Genomic DNA, 17,004 nt, shown 5'->3' on the forward strand with positions numbered 1-17,004 from the left:
TACCGAGTGGAGAAAAAAAGCTCGCGATACCGATTAATCTATTCTCCCAATGTAAATTGAATTTATACTTAAAGGACTCCCAATATTAGATAAGAACACTAATAGGTAACCAACAAAAGTACTAATAGCGATTAGAAGTGATCAAGTAGCAACAGGTATGAAATAGATGTTATTCATTACAATAAAATACCAGTTACTTGGTATCAATAATATTATTAGTGTCTCTTAATACATTGCTTGGCAATTATTTGCATTATTACATTTACAGTTTTAGTTTATAGTTAGTTTTTAGTTTATCAATTTCGTACCTATTGATATATTCAGAGCCATCTTATCATTCTTATCGAATATAATATTCACACGTTACATAAACACAATCGTCATCTTAGTTTGGGTAAGCGCTGCACTTTGCTGCACTTGGGTTACTCAAGTTAGGGTCGCGCGTTAATTAACACAGGTACACGTAATTTTGGTAAAAAAATATTTAGTTAATTATTAGAAGTTTTATATTCATTATTAGAATTGTTACGCGATATAAATAATTTTTCAATCCTGATTGACTTATTGTTAGAAGAAATTTGATCTAATAGAGTAGTATATATTTTCATAACTATTCGGGACTCTTTTTCATCAATCATACTTTATTCGCGATCATTGTTTAATTTGTTGAATTATAATAAACTTACTCTATAAAGTATGCAAATGCAATTCCGTTTGTTCTATGTTGATAGTAAAATTTCTTAAGCGATTTTAACGAAAGTTCGTAATGTTTTTATATTTAAATAATTTGAATTTTATTCCGTTATGAATCGCTTAAGTAATTTTCACTTAAGTTTAAATTAGTGATCACTAATTAGGTCCGTATTGATTAAGTATAATATGTAAAATAATATTTATGTATTGTTTAATTTTTAATTGTACATGTGATCTGTTGAAAGAAACGTTAACGTTAAAATATGTACCGAAGATGATAAGATATCTGGATAATAAAGTTAATGTGACCAAATCAATAGAATGGAGATTGAAATTTGAAATACATGATTGAATTTCCTTTCTGTTCCACGATATTCCTTTTCCATATTTCAATTTTCTTGATGTTTCGTGTAAAAAAACTTGTAAACTACAGAAGGAAGTCAGTATAGTGTTACTTTATCAAGCTCACCGATACCCTAGATATGTGTGTGTGATGTTTACTAGCGCCACGTGGATTTATGTCTCCAACTAAAAACGTGGTTCCATTTCCCCTCATCTCTTTTTAGCCCCCACCTGCCTGTGTCGGTTGCTGTCTGTACGAGCATAGTCCATGTGCGCTTTTAACCTAAAATATGAAACGAATATTTAAGTGTTAAACAACTAGTTACATGTTCTTTCAAAAACAGATTATCGAGTGAATGTTACATTATGAAAATATCAATCATAAACCGCTGTTTCAAAGTAAATACTCTTCATTTCACATAAGAGAAAACAAATAATAATTTTATACCTAAAGATAAGAATTACCCGGGAAGCCTGTTTCTCTCCACCACTTTCCTGAATAAATAGAAAATGGGTTTAACAAAGCAATATCTAAGATATGTACCTGCTGGCAATTTAAATATAATTGCCAGTCCTTCTTGTAATATTATATTTGTAATATTACAAGGACAAGAAGGCAGATTTGTAGCAGTTGGTGCATGTGAACATGTTTTTATATGGGACTTACGTCTGGGAGAAAAGGTAAAAAACGAAACGTTTATATTATTCTACAAAAAACAAATATTCATATATATATGTACATTGTTTTTGTTATTGCAGGCTCAAGTATTGTCAGGAGATAAAGTAAATGTATCATGTTTGGCTGCATCTCCTAATCAACGACATATAGCAGTTGGTTATGTAGATGGTACTGTTAAAACTTTTGACTTAAGGTCTGGTGAAAATATAAGCATATTTGTGGGTCATAGATCTGAAATCACTACAATGACTTACGATAAACAAGGACATAAATTAGCTTCTGGTTCAAAAGTAAGATATCTAGTTAGATGAAGTATATATATATATATATATATATATGTATATGTTCTAGATGTGATTTATATTTGTTGTTTTCTAGGATACAGACATTATAATTTGGGATATAGTAGCAGAAACTGGAATATGTCGATTAAGTGGCCATAAAGGTGTAATAACTAAACTGGCATTTATGAAGGATCACAATATTATTATCAGTGCTAGTAAAGACACGTTTATAAAATTTTGGGATTTAGATACAGAACATTGTTTCAGAACCCTTGTTGGTCACAGAACAGAAGTAAATATCATTGAATATATGGTTAAGCTTAATTTCTTCACAAAGTTATTAATAAAAATGTTTTTATTAATCAAGGTTTGGGGTCTTGCTTTAGCTAAAAATGATCAATATTTAATAACTGGTTGCAATGATAATGAATTACATGTGTGGAAAGTATCTTTCATTGATGGTGAAACTACAGATTTTGAAGTTAATTTACAAGATCTAAATATTGCAGACGAAACTGAAGTCAGCGACATGGTATATTTTTATTAATTTATATTTACATTTGCAATATACTCACTGTTCATACATTTCATTGAAATGTTATATTCTATTAGAAATATCCTTTAAGATGTGAGAAAACTGGGAGTATATTGAGAAGCAGTCGTGGACGAGTTGTATCCCTTGAAGTCGATACAACACATACTGTTATAGGATGTCATGGTGTAGATAATACTATAGAACTATTTCAATTTTTGCCTGATACTAAAATAAAAGAGAATGTGATGAAACGATTACGAAAAGAAAGAAAAAAAGCAGAAAAGTATGAAAAGATGTTTTTATAATATATTTATAGAAATTATGTATTTCATTAGTGTTTTACTATTTTTTAACACGATGTATGTATTTCACAAATAGACATGGGAGCTCCGTAGAACCAAATTTTTCAGGTGTACCAACAATAAAGGATGAAATGATTCGTTTACCTGTTATCAAAGTATCTGCTAAGGCCAAAGGACTAAACATGGTAATGGGTAGAGAAGGCGAACTCAGAGTAAGTTATGGCAACAAATTTAATTTCCCTATTGAAATCTACCTGAAAATGCTTCAACTAATATTTATTTTATCGTTTCAGATATGTGTTGGGTTAAATAATAATTCCATTGACTTATATTCCTTGTTCACTCAGGATAAAGATGCTGAAGTGAAACATTTGAGGTCAATAATAAATCACGGTCATCGAACGGAAGTTCGTGCAGTTTGTTTTAGTTCTGATAATTTGGCTTTTGCAACAGCAAGTGGAGATTCTGTAAAATTATGGAATAGGTATTACAATATAACACAAGATTTGTAGAAAATCTTGACAATATTTAATATTATCTTATTTTATTTTAGACCAACACTAGCTTGTTTACGTACTGTACCATGTGGTTATGCTTTAACAGCAACATTTGTACCAGGTGATAGGCATTTAATAGTAGGTTTAAAAGATGGTAAAATGTTGATTATTGACATTGCATCAGGTGACATATTAGAAGAAGTACCAGCACATTCCAAGGAACTTTGGAGTGTTACGCTATTTCCTGATAAGGTGACAACAAAATTTATATTAATTCCATAGCATTATATAAACTTCCAATTACTTTTTACGTCCTTGTAGAAAGGAGTAGCAAGTGGTGGTGGTGATCAAACAGTCAAATTTTGGAATTTTGAACTTATTCAAGATCCTGACAGAGAGATAAAGGCAAAAGTTTTGTCTGTTTTACATCTGAGAACTTTAAAACTGGAGGATAGTGTATTATGTGTCAGGATAAGTCCTAATAACAGATTTGTTGCAGTTGCACTGCTAGATTCTACTGTAAAAATTTTTTTCCTTGACACGTTTAAGGTAATTATTTGTAAAAATATATATAATATTACATTCACTTTATCAAGTAATTAAAATGTATAATGTTCTCTCAGTTTTTCATTTCGCTTTATGGGCACAAATTACCAGTTTTATGTATGGATATATCCAGTGACTCGACGCTCATCGCTACTGGCTCTGCCGATCGAAATATCAAAATTTGGGGTTTAGATTTTGGAGATTGTCACAAATCGATATTTGCACACGATGACTCTGTGACGGGTCTTTCATTTGTTCCTGGTACTCACTACGTGTTTACTTGTGGAAAAGATGGAAAAGTAAAAGAATGGGATGTTGATATTTTCCAAAAAATTGTAACATTGCAAGTAATTAATTTTTTTCTAAAATGCGTCATAATATTATAATAAAGAAGTTAATGATAATTGAAAATTACATAAAATTGATTTATTTATTTTCAGGGACATTCAGGAGAAGCATGGAATTGTACTGTTTCACCAAATGGTATTTATGTTGTATCCTGTGGGTCTGATAAAGTAATTAGATTATATGAACGAACCACAGAGCCTCTAGTTCTACAAGATGAAGAAGAAGAAGAGAGGGAACGTCAAGAAAATGAGTTAGTTACTGGTGAAACTACTGCTGTCCCTGGACAAAAGCCACAATCTTTACCCTCAAGAAAAACTGTATCCAGCGAAAGAGGAGTAAATATAAACAATTTATATAAATTAATCGATTCATATTCACGAAAATTGCTAAATTTATATATTTTCTAGGCTGAATTATTACTAGAATGTTTGGATGTATCTAAAGCATTTAACGAAGAATTGTCAAAAGTAGCTTCATTAAATACAACGCCTGCTGTTCCTTTGCAAATGCAAGCTTACAATTGTACAACTGTAGAAGATTATCTGTTAGAAACAGTTAAACGAATCAGAGCAAGGTAAAAATAATTTATAAGTATATTAAATGTATAGTAAATATATGTATACAATAGGATATGTATAAAAATTAATTGCATAATAATCTAACAATTTTTTAGCGATTTGGAAGAAACATTATTATTGTTACCATATTCAGCTGCCTGTGAAATTCTTCAAATGCTTCCTAAACTATTAGAATCAGATTATCACACGGAGTTAATGGCTAGATTAGCATTATGTTTAGTACAAGCTCACCATGGTCCAATTATGGCAACTCGAGAACTTTTACCTATTTTAGAAACTGTTAAAACTCTTGCCATGAAAAAAGTTTCAAACTTGAGAGTAAGAAACATCCTTTATACAAATAATAATTAAGTAATTACCTAAAAGGATTAATTTAATTTAAAACCGTTTCGTCTAGGATACAGTTGGATTCAATTTACACGGAATGTTACATATGCAACGTGTCATTGAAGAAAAGGAAGGGATTCAACTTTTCACAGATGCAACTAAAAGCAGCAAACATAAAAATAGAGCTAGAAGAAATAAAGAAAAAGCAGTGAAAAGAGCTATCTTGTCTTTATAAACCTTTTACTTAATAATAAAAATGTATATATTTAAGAATAGTAATAAATATAAAAATCTTTTTACTTAAATAATAAAATTTATTTCTTACAGAATATCAATATTCACAATCGAAAATAAAATAAAAAACTTGGTTTAAAGATATTAATTAATTAATATAATATATTAATAAACCATTATCAAAATTTATACATAAGTCTCATGTAATTAAAATAGTACCCAATTTTTGGCGCACTATAATCATTGATAGTATTTTAATATTTTTAATTCATATTTGTACGTCAGCTTATTTCGATAATTTCAACGTTTCATACACTTTGTTACACCTAATTTGCATACATAAGTCAGTCATGAACGATGTTACATGAGATTCCTTATCTCTTGGTTTGCCACTTTCAAATACAGTAACTAGGGTCATTCTGGGATCAGTATTGTACATAGCATATACACATGGATCCTGAAAGAAAAATCAATATACATTATATATATATAGAACTTATTAAAAATTTATTTAATAGCATACCTTTACAGTTTTAATGTAGACAATTTTATCCATAACGAGAAGTTCGGATTGTCGTTCTTTAATACGTTTCTGTATATTCTCTAAATGAATTGATGGCTTTTGCACAAACATCTGAAACGAATAGAAAGATACTATATGAATATTTGTTTTTCAGATATTTTATAATTTATGAGAACTTACACTAGGACAACTGAGAACAACCGGGAAATGTTCAGTAGCGTTTAGTTCTCTGCGAGGATGTCTGTAACCTGGTCCTGAATCTTCTACTCCTCTAGCATCAAATATAATTAAAACTGCTAGAATATCATGTTTGCGTTGAAAACTCTGTATTCTGAAATGACGGTATGTTACTTTTCAACAATCAATAAATTATATAAATCATACTACTTAGAGATGTATTACTTGTGGTAGTAATCTACATTTTGCTTGCTCATGATACTTCTCATTTCTCCTGGACTAGCCTGCTGACTTAAAGTAGTATGGAAATACAAAGAGCATTTAGCTAATATGCTACTGCGTAATTTCACTAACCACTGGTACAATGCAGGCTGCTGATTCGCTTTTAGAAAAGTCGCACCAAAGCCTAATTTCCATGACTAAAAACATTATAATTGATGATTAAACATTTTTACTCTTTCTAGTTTTTATTTATGCTACTAACCTCTTTGTTTTGTAAAGTTCGTTCCCAAGCTGACATTCGTGCTTGTGCACCATAAAGAGACATTAATGTTGATAAGAACCTCCAATGTTGGAGTTCAACTTGTGCTTTTGTTAACTGCACTAATATTTCGCACTCCAACCTACTCAAAATATATTTTAATTTACAAAGGATGAGATTTGCACTCATAATCTTTATTATTCTTTTTGTTAGCACCTTGTTTTAGCATTTACTTACGTTAAGCTTGTCTTAAATGCAGTTAATGCTAAATGTGAACAAGACAAAGCATGACTTTCTACTATTCCCTCTATACATTGCAACAATTCCTGGTACTTCATGACTTTACTATTTATACTCATATTATACATTTTTTCATAACTGTAATACAATAATATTGCATAAAATTTTGATACCAATGAGGTTGACACTATTGTAAATACTTAGCAAATAACATACTAACAAATCTATCAGTTGTATCTTGGCTGTAATGTATTGACATAGTTGATTGGAAACCTCAGCAACTGTTGCGCCAATAGAGTTGGTTCCCCTAGTCATTTCTTCTACTCTTTTCAGGTCAGACTTCAAGGATTCATATACTGTTCGTAGCGAATTCTACATAAATTAATATAAAATATTAAATATAGTAATTATTTGTTTTCATTTTAACCAGAATATTAATATATTTACATCTTTCCTTAAAAATCCTTTATTTTTGGTATGAAGAAAACCCATATCTGCATATGAATGTTCTGCTACTGCTATTTGTGGTAAATGCATAAGCAACATTCCCCATGGACCCATCTGTGTTTGGCGACATGATCCACGTTCCTTTTCCTATTAATTATCAGAAACAATTTAATTCCTTTTGTGAAATCGTATGTATAGCTTGTTTACATTGTATTGAAATAAACGTCACTAAAATATTTTACATATAAAACTTGCTAAAAATTTACTTAAATACTTTTACTTAAAATGTCGTAGATCATAATAGCATATACATACTATTAAATAAAAACGTACTTAAAAGTTGAATCGATTTTAAACAGATTAGCAATAATGCTTTTACAAAACACAATGTTTACTTCCATTCGGTGATCACTTACAACTAACTCCTTGGCTTTATCTGTACACAATTGAGCAACCTGAGTGAAAAAGGTGTTAAGAAATTCTTCTTCATGATCCATTTTTTACCTATTTCTACTACGCAGTGTTTACTTTGTTTACGGTTATTTTGAATGGCAATAATTTTAAAGGTTAATTGTCAGGTCTGCTCGGAGTTTCGCGCAAGCGTGTTGAAATGAAATCAGTAAGGTGTCATAATCACAGATCTGTGGTCATAATTGATTAAAAATAGGTAATGTATAGGGGTCCCCGCTTGAATTTTTTAAAAATTCGTTTTAGAGTTTTTAGATAATAAAGAAAAGAGCTGAAAGGGGGAATGGGAATCATGTTGAAATAAATGTTGAAACACAACTTCAGTTTTATGTAACTCAAAACTTTTATTTTATTGGATGGTGCCCGAATATAAAATTTTCTGAAACCTCAAAGGCAAAATATCTAATAGTTTTATCAGAAATATTTTGTTACAAGTTCAGTTGCTTATTTCTCTATTCAAAATAAAAACATACCGCTTTTATAACCACATTATAATAGCTTTAAATCCTTCTAAACAAATTTACTTATAAATGTTAGCTTGCAGGTACTCGCAGGACGCAGGCTCTAGAATTATTAGTTACACCATTGAAATTGACATGTGTATGACTATGTACTTCCGTGTAATATTGTATGTGTAAATGTGGTTGATACAAGAACATAATTTTTTGTAAATTTTGAATTAACGGTGTACGTATTTCTTGTTTTAGATGATCGAGAAATTTCAGTTTTGCTAACCTTACTCAACTTGACGAATTTCGGCAAAATATTTAGTGCGATCTTTGCAAGACACAAAAATAGCATTTATACAGGAAGACTTAATGTTTCATAGAAGTAATAAGAGTTTATGTAAGAAGTGATGCATATAAATTTGACAACAACAATGTTGCTTCGGCATGTCACCTATATTCTACCTAAACCACTCTTACAGTCCATAACCTCTCATCGAAAATTACATATCAACATAATACGAACATTTTACAATGATAATAAAGCTATTATTCATTTGACACAGAACATACGTCTGAATCGTAAGACTGTTGAATTAAAACTTCAAACTGACAAGTTTAAGGAGCCTCGTTTACCTACCCTTCGAACACCTCTAATATTCTATAAGACTGATGCACCCAAAAGGACAGATTTTAAATTGTTGTATTTAAAAGATTGGTGGGAACATAAAAAAATGTTATACAGAAAATATGCTGAAAAAAGGTCATATGAGATGTATCAGAGACATGGCCCTGATATAGCAACAGCATATTTGGTCTTAAAGTATGGTGGTAGAATAAAGCTTAAAAACCATGAAAATTGGATAGAAAACCCTAAAAAAAGTAAAAGTACTTTTATAGTACCAGATTATTATGATCCAGACTTCATCTTAGAAGGAATAGATTTAAATGGATATCCTATAAATTATGATAATCTTAGCTGCATATGTGATCTTTACCACCTAAGGTGGCTTATCCTCAGAGGTTGCAATACTGTCAATGATTGGGTTATAGATAAATTAGCTTTTGAGTATCCAATGTTAGAACACCTTGATGTGTCTGAATGTATAAATGTGACAGAAAGAGGCTTAGAAGCAGTGTATAAAATGGCAAATTTGAAAACATTAACTGTAACAAATTATTATAGGTCTGTAGCAATGGAGTTTACTTGTTTCTTGTTGGAAGACATCAACCCGTATTTAAAATGTACAGTTTTAGAGCCAAAACAGGAACTGTTACCAGAGGAATAATGTATACGGTACAAATTACAACATTTTGAAACAATACTGTAATATATTTTATTAAATATAAATTATTATGCATCTTAAAAACATAATATTTACAAATCACAGTTTTTGCCCTAATAACTAAGCATTCTTTAACAATTTATTCTTTTCCCTATGTCTTTTCATATAATGCAATTCAGCTTTGTTTGTAATTCCATAAGTTTTTATATTCTCATTATCATCCACCAGTTTCACATTATCAAAGCATAAGTAATACTTTTTCCAAACGTGTTTCCAACTTATTTTCTTTTTGATTTTCTCTCTTTTTAATGATAAATTTGTATGACGTTTTATAGCTTTCTTCAAATCCAAAACTGTTGTGTTGTGAGGAGGTACCTAAATTGATAGAAATTTATTTATTCGACTATCTAAAGGATTTTCCAAAAGGGGTTTTAAAATTTGGTACCTTTAATAAAACACAAATGGTAGGAAATATACTAGTAGTATCTACCACAAGTAAATTGATAGAGATACTTTGTTATAAATAAAAAATCCCTCTTGGAAAACCTTTTATAATTACATTATTTTTCAAATATTTTGACTATTCCATTGAATTAACAGTATTTGGTATTGATTGAAACAAACGAAAAAGATTATTAAAAAAATACATTACTACAACTCCAATTTTCGGTAATTCGCCACGATTTAAGTATACAGTGATCGCTTGTCCTTGTGCAACAGCAATTTGAGCTTTAATTTCTTCAATTGTAACATCCGTTGGTAAACCAGAAAGAAGTGGGTCGCTTTCAATTATATTGTCAATCGCTTCTTTCGTTAATTTTACTAATTCCTCATGGTCGAATTCTGCATTTTTATTTATTACACGTTCCTTTTCAAATGAATCGTCATCTTCACATCCCCTTCGATTTTCTAATTCGATATTTTCAATAGAACTGTCCATTTCATTCATAATTTTGTCGGATCGTTATTGAAGATAAAAAGATAAGAGGACAATTTTAAATAACAATAATAGCACAAGGAATATCGTATTTCCTGTGGTGTGATACGATTGTTATATGCATACGATAACAAAATTCATATAAACATGTACAAATATACGTTATCTATGCCGGAAACACGGACCTGAGAGACTATAGTGTTTATATTATAAAGTATATAACAAAATAGTTTTACAGAGGCGAAACTCGCCGGAACGCAAGTTATAACAACATGAAGCTTCTACGCTTCTTTAGCTTCGAGCCCCTTGTTTGTCAATTCCCCTCAGGGGCTGTAGCACAATCGAACCTAGCAAACTGTGGCTGTAGCTATGTTTGATTGTACCTACAGTACGGGTTTAGCGATCCCGAGGTACCTGAGCCATAGTATTCCTACTGGGGATGCCAGAAAATTATGAAGATTGTTTGTGAGCAAATATAAAAGCAATATAAAGCAAGAATTAAATGCAGTGATGCACGCGCACTCAGCAGACTCAGAACTGAGAAAAATACCAAAGTTTCACCTCTATAATAATACTCTGTGATGTATGTTTGAATTTTTCTACGTTTTAAATAGGTGGCACTGTTAGTTGATCAAAATAAGATGGCTGGAAGTTATTCTAGAAGGTCATTTTTCCCTGTAATTTAGACTTCACTACCGTTGGCGCAGACGAGGTATCTCGTCTACTACATTTCGCACAGTCCTTCAAGTTCGTATTGTCTACACCGGTGAATATATTCGACCATCTTTTGCTCGGGATCGACGCATGCGCACGCAATATTTATTAGTGGATTGAGGGCGCGGTTGTCACCGATCAATCTCAGTTGCATTTGTATGTATGCAGTTTATCCTGAAATTCTGTGGGCTCCGCTATACTGTACTTAGGTGTTCTTAGGTGCGCATTGTGTTTTACGTTAAAGCTTGTCGAAACGCCGGTGATCGTCGATCATAACTACGCGATCAGACACACGGGAACGGATTTCGTCGTGGAAGGTATATTGATAGTTTGATTGGAACAAGACCGAAATCAAAACACCGAACAGATGACGGTCATCACAAAGCCCATTACCGAGAAGGCGGACAAAGTGGAACAACCTCTTTTCGTCGAATTAAACGTACCGGTTAGCATTATTCTAACATTTGTCGACCTTTAATTTAGACACGATAATGACATTCTTGTAAAAGTGAATTGAATAATACACTGCCTAGATATCTTGAATAGTAACCATTTTTGATACATAAACATTCCAATTACCGTTAAAATTTATTGTTATCTAATACTATACTTTCTACATAAATTTATTCGTACATACGTAGTTACATCGTTTATATCACCGAGGGTACTGCGTATGAGATACTTTATACGTCATTTGATAATTGCGTTATTATATTACACACGTTCACATCATATGTGTTATCGCGGTTGTAAGATTATAAATTGCTAATATTGTACTTTTCTAGAAAATCTCCATGAATACAGAATTACGTTTATATACAGGGAGATTTATCTAGCTAGACGAACTTAAGTAAATCGTAAATTAGTTTTTCTATTAAAGAAACTGGTTAAATAAAAGTTGTACATCGTTGAGTAGAATATACAATATAATAATTAGATTTTTGTAATTTGACTTTGTTTATAGAAATATTAAAGTTACGTTTAAATTTACATGATAATACATAGAACCTGAAGGCAATAATTACAAATATATTTGTAAAATAAGTTTTTTTTATACAATAATAAATTCAGAAGTTTTAAGTTTATACCTGTAGAATAAGTTTTCCATACAATTTGACATTTAACAATTCACTTATTTATTTTTAATCCCAGATTGTTTCATGTCTAGCAATGTGGAAAAGTTGCTGCTTCCTTACTCAATTAACAATCATTTTTTATACTATATAACTTCTTTTTTTTGTAATGTTTTCATGCAATCACCCTGTGTATTAAAACATGTATAATAATATTGTGTATTCTATATATTATTTTTGATTGTTTATTCTATATTTTTTGAAAAGGTTTTTTTTTTATAAATAAATATGTATTCTTAAATAGGACGATACAAAAAAAGATCCAGAAGCACAGCTTCAGAATAATGGTGTAGGAGGTCATTATTTAGTCTCCCGCCGGAACATGCGCCGTCTTCATGTCACAGCAACAATTATGCTATTTCTCGTCGCATTGATGATTCTCATAATCGGCATTATTGGTGGCCTCTACATTTATCGAAAATGTGCTAGAACGCAGATGCATATATTTAGGACAGGATGGTACACCATTCCTTATGAAAGTTCAAACAAGGGTCTTAACACCAACAATGGAGTTCATCAAGCATTATCAGCAGATTCTGATTTCTTTAAAAATCTAGAGAAAATTGAGAAAAATGTGGATAGTGAACTTAGAAGAGGTTCCTTTTTCAAGGAACGTTTTGAAATTGATTTGGAGAATGAAGATTATGAAAGAATTGATGTGCCCGATTTTCGTGGTGGGCGCCAAGGCCGGTTTATACATGATTTTAACATTGTAAGTTCAAGAAATTTGTTAATGTATCAAATGCGATTAATGTAAGTGATTATATTAAATTTTATTTGTACATTATTCAAGAACAAAACTGGCATAATTGATATTGATGGACAGTGCTGTTTTGTTATGCCATTAAATCGTCAAAGAGTTCTACCACCACGTAATATGTATGATCTTCTTAGGAAAATGTATAATGGTAAATCTCTAATATTTTATAAAATAAATAAATATGAATATACAAATTAAATAACATCAGAACATGCTTTGATGTTATTTAATCTAAAAAATATGTATCTATATGTACATATGTAGCATATATTTACTATTCTTGTAGGATACTATGAAGTGGACACAGAAATTGTACGAGAAACAATGAAAGTAATTGTACCACCAATCTCTGATTTATCGGTTGTTGGGACATACATAGCTCGTGAATGTCAAGATTTGCCAACGTACATGTTGACGAAAGTCAATTCAAATGGTTGGTTACTAAAGTACTTAATATTATTTGAATTTGTATATCATATTTTGTATTACATTAATTCATTTGTCTTTTATGTTACAGTTGTTAAGCGTAGCATATCAAGCGGAGTGTTTGGGCAGTATGCGGGGTTAAATATTATAGAATTTGATATTTTGAATTTAGATGATGTTAATGCATATAAAAAGAGCTCAAAAATATGAACAGATGGAATTTATAATTATTCTAGAATATTTACCACCAGTAGATCAATGTATAAAAATTATATCCAGCCCAGCAAACTTAGGTAAATCCATCGTAAATTCCAGCAAATTATTATTTCTGTCACTCTTTCTATAAGAATTTTTTAATCAATAGCTACTTAGTTTTAAATGTACATCACATTCAAGACATTCTTAAGTCTTCCCATCATTTCCTATCTTTGCTCTAAATCAGTAAAACTATCATAAAATTAAAATGTATTTGTTTAAGATTTAGTGAGAGTTAATTCAATAGCAGACTGATTATAAATGACTGATGCAATTAAGGAACTATTGCGTTTTAACCTTAACATTAATTAAGTTCCAGTGAAACGCTAATGGTGCTTGTTTATAACGTAGAATTGCATATTCTTCTCTGTTTATTTACTTCCTATGCTTAAATTCTTTAATATGCAACTCTAGCAAAATAATAGAAATACGTGTTGACATTGTATACTTAATACATAATTGCACGATTGAATGATTAACCTGTTAGCTGGGGGAGACAATTAATCTTGTCATTTGGAAATATTCTGATATCTTTTCTTCATTTCTTTAATTGAACATTCCCGTATTTGCTCATATGATTATATTTTAATTTACTATAGTTTTGGATAAGACGAGTTAACTCGTTTTTATTGATGTTTAACTTGAAATACACAAGGCGTTTCTGGTCGAGAAATGCGACCCAGTTGACAAGTTAATAATTGTACAAACTAGAAGTTATATTGTTTCATCAATCATGTACTAATTCTATAAATCATGAATCGAAATATTTTTACCAAAAAAAAAAAAAAAACGTTTTTATGAATGTGTTTAAAATCGATGATTGTTTAATAACTAATTCAAGTATATTTATACAATATCTGTTTTTCCATTAGACGATAATAAATGTTGTATAACAATACATGTGATCTGTTGAAAGAAACTTAACATTAAAATATGTACTGAAGATGATAAGATATGGGTAATAAAGTTACTGTGACCAGATCAATAGAATGGAGATTGAAATATGAAGCACATGATTAAGTTGCTCTATATTGAATTTCCTTTCTGTTCTAAGATATTCCTTTTGCATATTTTAATTTTCTTGATGTTTTGTGTAACAAACTTGTAAACTACAGAAGGAAGCCAGTATAGTGTTACTTTATCAAGCTTGTTTATTTAAAGTTTAGTATAACACAGTACATGCATGATTATTTAGTTGCCTAATAAAACCTTCAACAATAATTTTTTGTTTGCGATTATCAGTAAATAATTGTTTAAGCTTTTGGTATTTATAACTAAACTAACTACAAGTGTGTATAACTTGCTTTTTTAATTTTTAAGAGTATAGAGAAATCCAGGGAATCAACTTCAATAAACTAGAACAAAGGAAGCAACTTCGAAGACATTTGTTTTAATGTTACAATGTAATTGTACAGTATTTAAGATTGTGATGATATAAAGTGTATATATAATTCTCATTTACATTACCAAACAATTTGTTTACACACAGTACCACATCAGAATAGAACTTTTCTAAGAATGAAAACCTATGGCGATGCTATTCAGAAATGTCCAGTATTAGTTAAGTTTAGTGTTTAATAAATATGCATTTTATCCTATATACTATTCTGGATAAAATATATTCTCATATAAATATTTATTTGTCTTCTATAGGAGAAAATAATAAATGAATTATCATGATTAGTTTCCTACTATTTATTTTTACATTTATTATAATAACTGTAACATGTGTAAAATGATATTTATTTTATATAGGATATTTTGCAGGTAATGGAAAAAGCTGTAATCATTTGTTGGGGAATTTATTTTAAGGGAAAAAATGTGATGTGAATGTAAGTTACCTTCTAAGCATGTGCATATGTATTTACATAACTTCATACAAAAGTTCTATTACTGTGTCAATAAAATTATAAGTTCAATAGAAAGTGGTGTTCAAAAATTCATAGTAGTGTACAGTAATCAAATGAATACTCCTGAATAATTACTTGATTTACTGATTCGTTTGTGTGGTACTGTTATGTAAGCTCAGTGAATACATTTATGCATTTACTGTAAGAAATAATAAGTTGCAAATCTTTAAAATCTAATAAACAATAAGTAATTGTAATAATAGCAAATTAGGAGCTTATTATTCTATTATGACAGTTATGAACTTTGATCAGTTGAAGTTATGTAAGTACTTTGAATGGAATTAGAGATTGTGCTGGAAAATCACGTCTCGAGAAAACAATTTTGACGTATTTTGGAAATCCAGATGTCCCAAATAAATTTTCGCAAACTCGAAAATTTATTTAGTATTTAATATTGTACTGTTTTATTTATAATGAAGAGATAAGTCTGCAATCAAATCTTTTCTTCATTTTTAAAAAAAAATAAATTAGCATTAAGTGATAACAATACAAAATGCATTTATTATTATCTCTTTAATGTGTTATTATATATTAATTAGTAGTGATTTATGATTGGTATAAAAAATTGAAAAAAAATTAAACTAATTCAAAACATATTCGATAAACAAAGTCGTAAACAGCCTCAGACATCACAAATTGAAATTGATAATGCTTTGAAAGTCTTTATTCCGTTTGTTTCTGTTTCAATGATATTTAAAAATAAAAATTTAATTAACTAAAAAATGATTAGCAAACATTTGATCGTTTTTGGTATTACGAATAGCCGCATGCTACAGCAGCGGTTTATATACACAATTTAAATATTTTATTTAAAAAGTTATTTTTCATCTAAGTATTCTAAAATTATTCAAGCTTGGTTTTAGATTTTCATAATAATTTGTAGATATGGAAATTAGATTAAAAATGTTTCGATAATTCAGATAACCGAAGAAGAATTTGTTTTTAACGACTAGAGTACTACTTTATTGTATACAAACAAGTTCATGTTTTGAATCAATGAATATTTACTCAGTACGTTAATAGGTTCGATCGGTATTCGTATTCTGTACTATTCGTTTCAATCGATGGAAATTATCTTACTCATTAGCGATAGTATTCATCATTATGTAAAGTGTGATTCGAGTTGTTCTTTATTGTTTCACTGTATTCTATGTTTGTATTTATATTTGTGACTCATTCTAGTAATTACATTAAAAACAGGACCAATCTTGGAAGGAATCTACATTAAAGACCAAAACGTTGAGAAACGTTTTTTACGTTATCGTCTTTTTACCTGTTTATAAGCTACTAATTCGTATGATTATACTTTCATTTTGTTATATAATGTTTGATGTCACACGTCAATTAGTTGTAAATGCTGTAAGCGAATTACAATTCAATTTCAATCGATTAATATCGACCGCGATTTTGCGGTTAACCACATGAGCTGCCAATGA

The 17,004-nt window shown here is 29.9% G+C and overlaps 5 protein-coding genes across 11 annotated transcripts; 3 read left to right on the top strand and 2 right to left on the bottom strand.

Moving 5' to 3' along the window:
- Window positions 1-1,280: 1,280 nt before the first annotated feature.
- On the top strand, window positions 1,281-5,377 carry LOC128895873 (WD repeat-containing protein 3). Its single transcript, XM_054158826.1, has 14 exons — window positions 1,281-1,716; window positions 1,795-2,004; window positions 2,093-2,290; window positions 2,366-2,530; window positions 2,611-2,816; window positions 2,912-3,047; window positions 3,129-3,319; window positions 3,389-3,584; window positions 3,654-3,881; window positions 3,956-4,225; window positions 4,319-4,561; window positions 4,634-4,800; window positions 4,900-5,122; window positions 5,202-5,377. The coding sequence occupies exons 1-14, from the start codon at window positions 1,546-1,548 to the stop codon at window positions 5,364-5,366; spliced, it is 2,769 nt and encodes a 922-aa protein (XP_054014801.1). The 5' UTR covers window positions 1,281-1,545; the 3' UTR covers window positions 5,367-5,377.
- A 122-nt stretch (window positions 5,378-5,499) lies between these two features.
- Window positions 5,500-8,285, bottom strand: LOC128895875 (KICSTOR subunit 2-like). 3 transcript variants are annotated; one of them, XM_054158832.1, is made up of 9 exons: window positions 8,175-8,285; window positions 7,234-7,380; window positions 7,007-7,158; window positions 6,784-6,924; window positions 6,550-6,688; window positions 6,291-6,484; window positions 6,069-6,219; window positions 5,889-5,999; window positions 5,500-5,822 (listed from the first exon to the last, which is right to left on the bottom strand). In XM_054158832.1, the coding sequence occupies exons 2-9, from the start codon at window positions 7,345-7,347 to the stop codon at window positions 5,652-5,654; spliced, it is 1,173 nt and encodes a 390-aa protein (XP_054014807.1). In that variant the 5' UTR covers window positions 7,348-7,380; window positions 8,175-8,285; the 3' UTR covers window positions 5,500-5,651. The 3 variants fall into 3 exon arrangements, with proteins under 3 accessions (XP_054014807.1, XP_054014805.1, XP_054014806.1); XM_054158830.1 differs by lacking the exon at window positions 8,175-8,285 and adding an exon at window positions 7,650-7,849; XM_054158831.1 differs by lacking the exon at window positions 8,175-8,285 and adding an exon at window positions 7,567-7,702.
- On the top strand, window positions 7,801-9,530 carry LOC128895877 (distal membrane-arm assembly complex protein 2-like). 3 transcript variants are annotated; one of them, XM_054158836.1, is made up of 3 exons: window positions 7,823-7,900; window positions 8,246-8,329; window positions 8,409-9,530. In XM_054158836.1, the coding sequence occupies exon 3, from the start codon at window positions 8,558-8,560 to the stop codon at window positions 9,434-9,436; it is 879 nt and encodes a 292-aa protein (XP_054014811.1). In that variant the 5' UTR covers window positions 7,823-7,900; window positions 8,246-8,329; window positions 8,409-8,557; the 3' UTR covers window positions 9,437-9,530. The 3 variants fall into 3 exon arrangements, with proteins under 3 accessions (XP_054014813.1, XP_054014811.1, XP_054014812.1); XM_054158837.1 differs by having other exon boundaries at window positions 7,865-7,900; window positions 8,239-8,329; XM_054158838.1 differs by lacking the exon at window positions 8,246-8,329 and having other exon boundaries at window positions 7,801-7,900.
- On the bottom strand, window positions 9,466-10,683 carry LOC128895878 (U11/U12 small nuclear ribonucleoprotein 25 kDa protein-like). Its single transcript, XM_054158839.1, has 2 exons — window positions 10,086-10,683; window positions 9,466-9,808 (listed from the first exon to the last, which is right to left on the bottom strand). Exons 1-2 carry the CDS (start codon window positions 10,380-10,382, stop codon window positions 9,554-9,556), a joined length of 552 nt encoding a protein of 183 aa, XP_054014814.1. The 5' UTR covers window positions 10,383-10,683; the 3' UTR covers window positions 9,466-9,553.
- LOC128895876 (integral membrane protein 2B) lies at window positions 9,691-15,349 on the top strand. Of its 3 annotated transcripts, XM_054158834.1 has the most exons (7): window positions 9,691-9,804; window positions 10,781-11,240; window positions 11,329-11,529; window positions 12,462-12,929; window positions 13,011-13,125; window positions 13,264-13,410; window positions 13,495-15,349. In XM_054158834.1, the coding sequence occupies exons 3-7, from the start codon at window positions 11,452-11,454 to the stop codon at window positions 13,611-13,613; spliced, it is 927 nt and encodes a 308-aa protein (XP_054014809.1). In that variant the 5' UTR covers window positions 9,691-9,804; window positions 10,781-11,240; window positions 11,329-11,451; the 3' UTR covers window positions 13,614-15,349. The 3 variants fall into 3 exon arrangements, 2 of the variants coding, with proteins under 2 accessions (XP_054014809.1, XP_054014808.1); XM_054158833.1 differs by lacking the exon at window positions 9,691-9,804 and having other exon boundaries at window positions 10,683-11,240; XR_008461878.1 differs by lacking the exons at window positions 9,691-9,804; window positions 10,781-11,240 and having other exon boundaries at window positions 11,247-11,529; window positions 13,495-13,696; window positions 14,979-15,349.
- Window positions 15,350-17,004: the final 1,655 nt, after the last annotated feature.

The sequence above is a fragment of the Hylaeus anthracinus genome, unplaced genomic scaffold (genome assembly GCF_026225885.1).
Source record: "Hylaeus anthracinus isolate JK02 unplaced genomic scaffold, UHH_iyHylAnth1.0_haploid 5, whole genome shotgun sequence".
Classification (NCBI taxonomy): domain Eukaryota; kingdom Metazoa; phylum Arthropoda; class Insecta; order Hymenoptera; family Colletidae; genus Hylaeus; species Hylaeus anthracinus.

Excerpts from the sequence above, each read along its gene's own strand:
- LOC128895873 (XM_054158826.1), top strand. The coding sequence starts at position 1,546 with ATGGGTTTAACAAAGCAATATCTAAGATATGTACCTGCTGGCAATTTA. Across the intron at positions 3,882-3,955 it reads TTTTCCTTGACACGTTTAAG|TTTTTCATTTCGCTTTATGG; the intron begins GTAATTATTTGT and ends ATGTTCTCTCAG. Across the intron at positions 4,226-4,318 it reads AAAAAATTGTAACATTGCAA|GGACATTCAGGAGAAGCATG; the intron begins GTAATTAATTTT and ends ATTTATTTTCAG.
- LOC128895875 (XM_054158830.1), bottom strand. The coding sequence starts at position 7,730 with ATGGATCATGAAGAAGAATTTCTTAACACCTTTTTCACTCAGGTTGCT. Across the intron at positions 6,925-7,006 it reads AAGATACAACTGATAGATTT|TTATGAAAAAATGTATAATA; the intron begins GTTAGTATGTTA and ends ATTGTATTACAG. Across the intron at positions 6,000-6,068 it reads TTGTTCTCAGTTGTCCTAGT|ATGTTTGTGCAAAAGCCATC; the intron begins GTAAGTTCTCAT and ends TATTCGTTTCAG.
- LOC128895877 (XM_054158838.1), top strand. The coding sequence starts at position 8,558 with ATGCATATAAATTTGACAACAACAATGTTGCTTCGGCATGTCACCTAT.
- LOC128895878 (XM_054158839.1), bottom strand. The coding sequence starts at position 10,382 with ATGAATGAAATGGACAGTTCTATTGAAAATATCGAATTAGAAAATCGA. Across the intron at positions 9,809-10,085 it reads TACCGAAAATTGGAGTTGTA|GTACCTCCTCACAACACAAC; the intron begins GTAATGTATTTT and ends CTATCAATTTAG.
- LOC128895876 (XM_054158834.1), top strand. The coding sequence starts at position 11,452 with ATGACGGTCATCACAAAGCCCATTACCGAGAAGGCGGACAAAGTGGAA. Across the intron at positions 12,930-13,010 it reads TTATACATGATTTTAACATT|AACAAAACTGGCATAATTGA; the intron begins GTAAGTTCAAGA and ends ACATTATTCAAG. Across the intron at positions 13,126-13,263 it reads TCTTAGGAAAATGTATAATG|GATACTATGAAGTGGACACA; the intron begins GTAAATCTCTAA and ends CTATTCTTGTAG.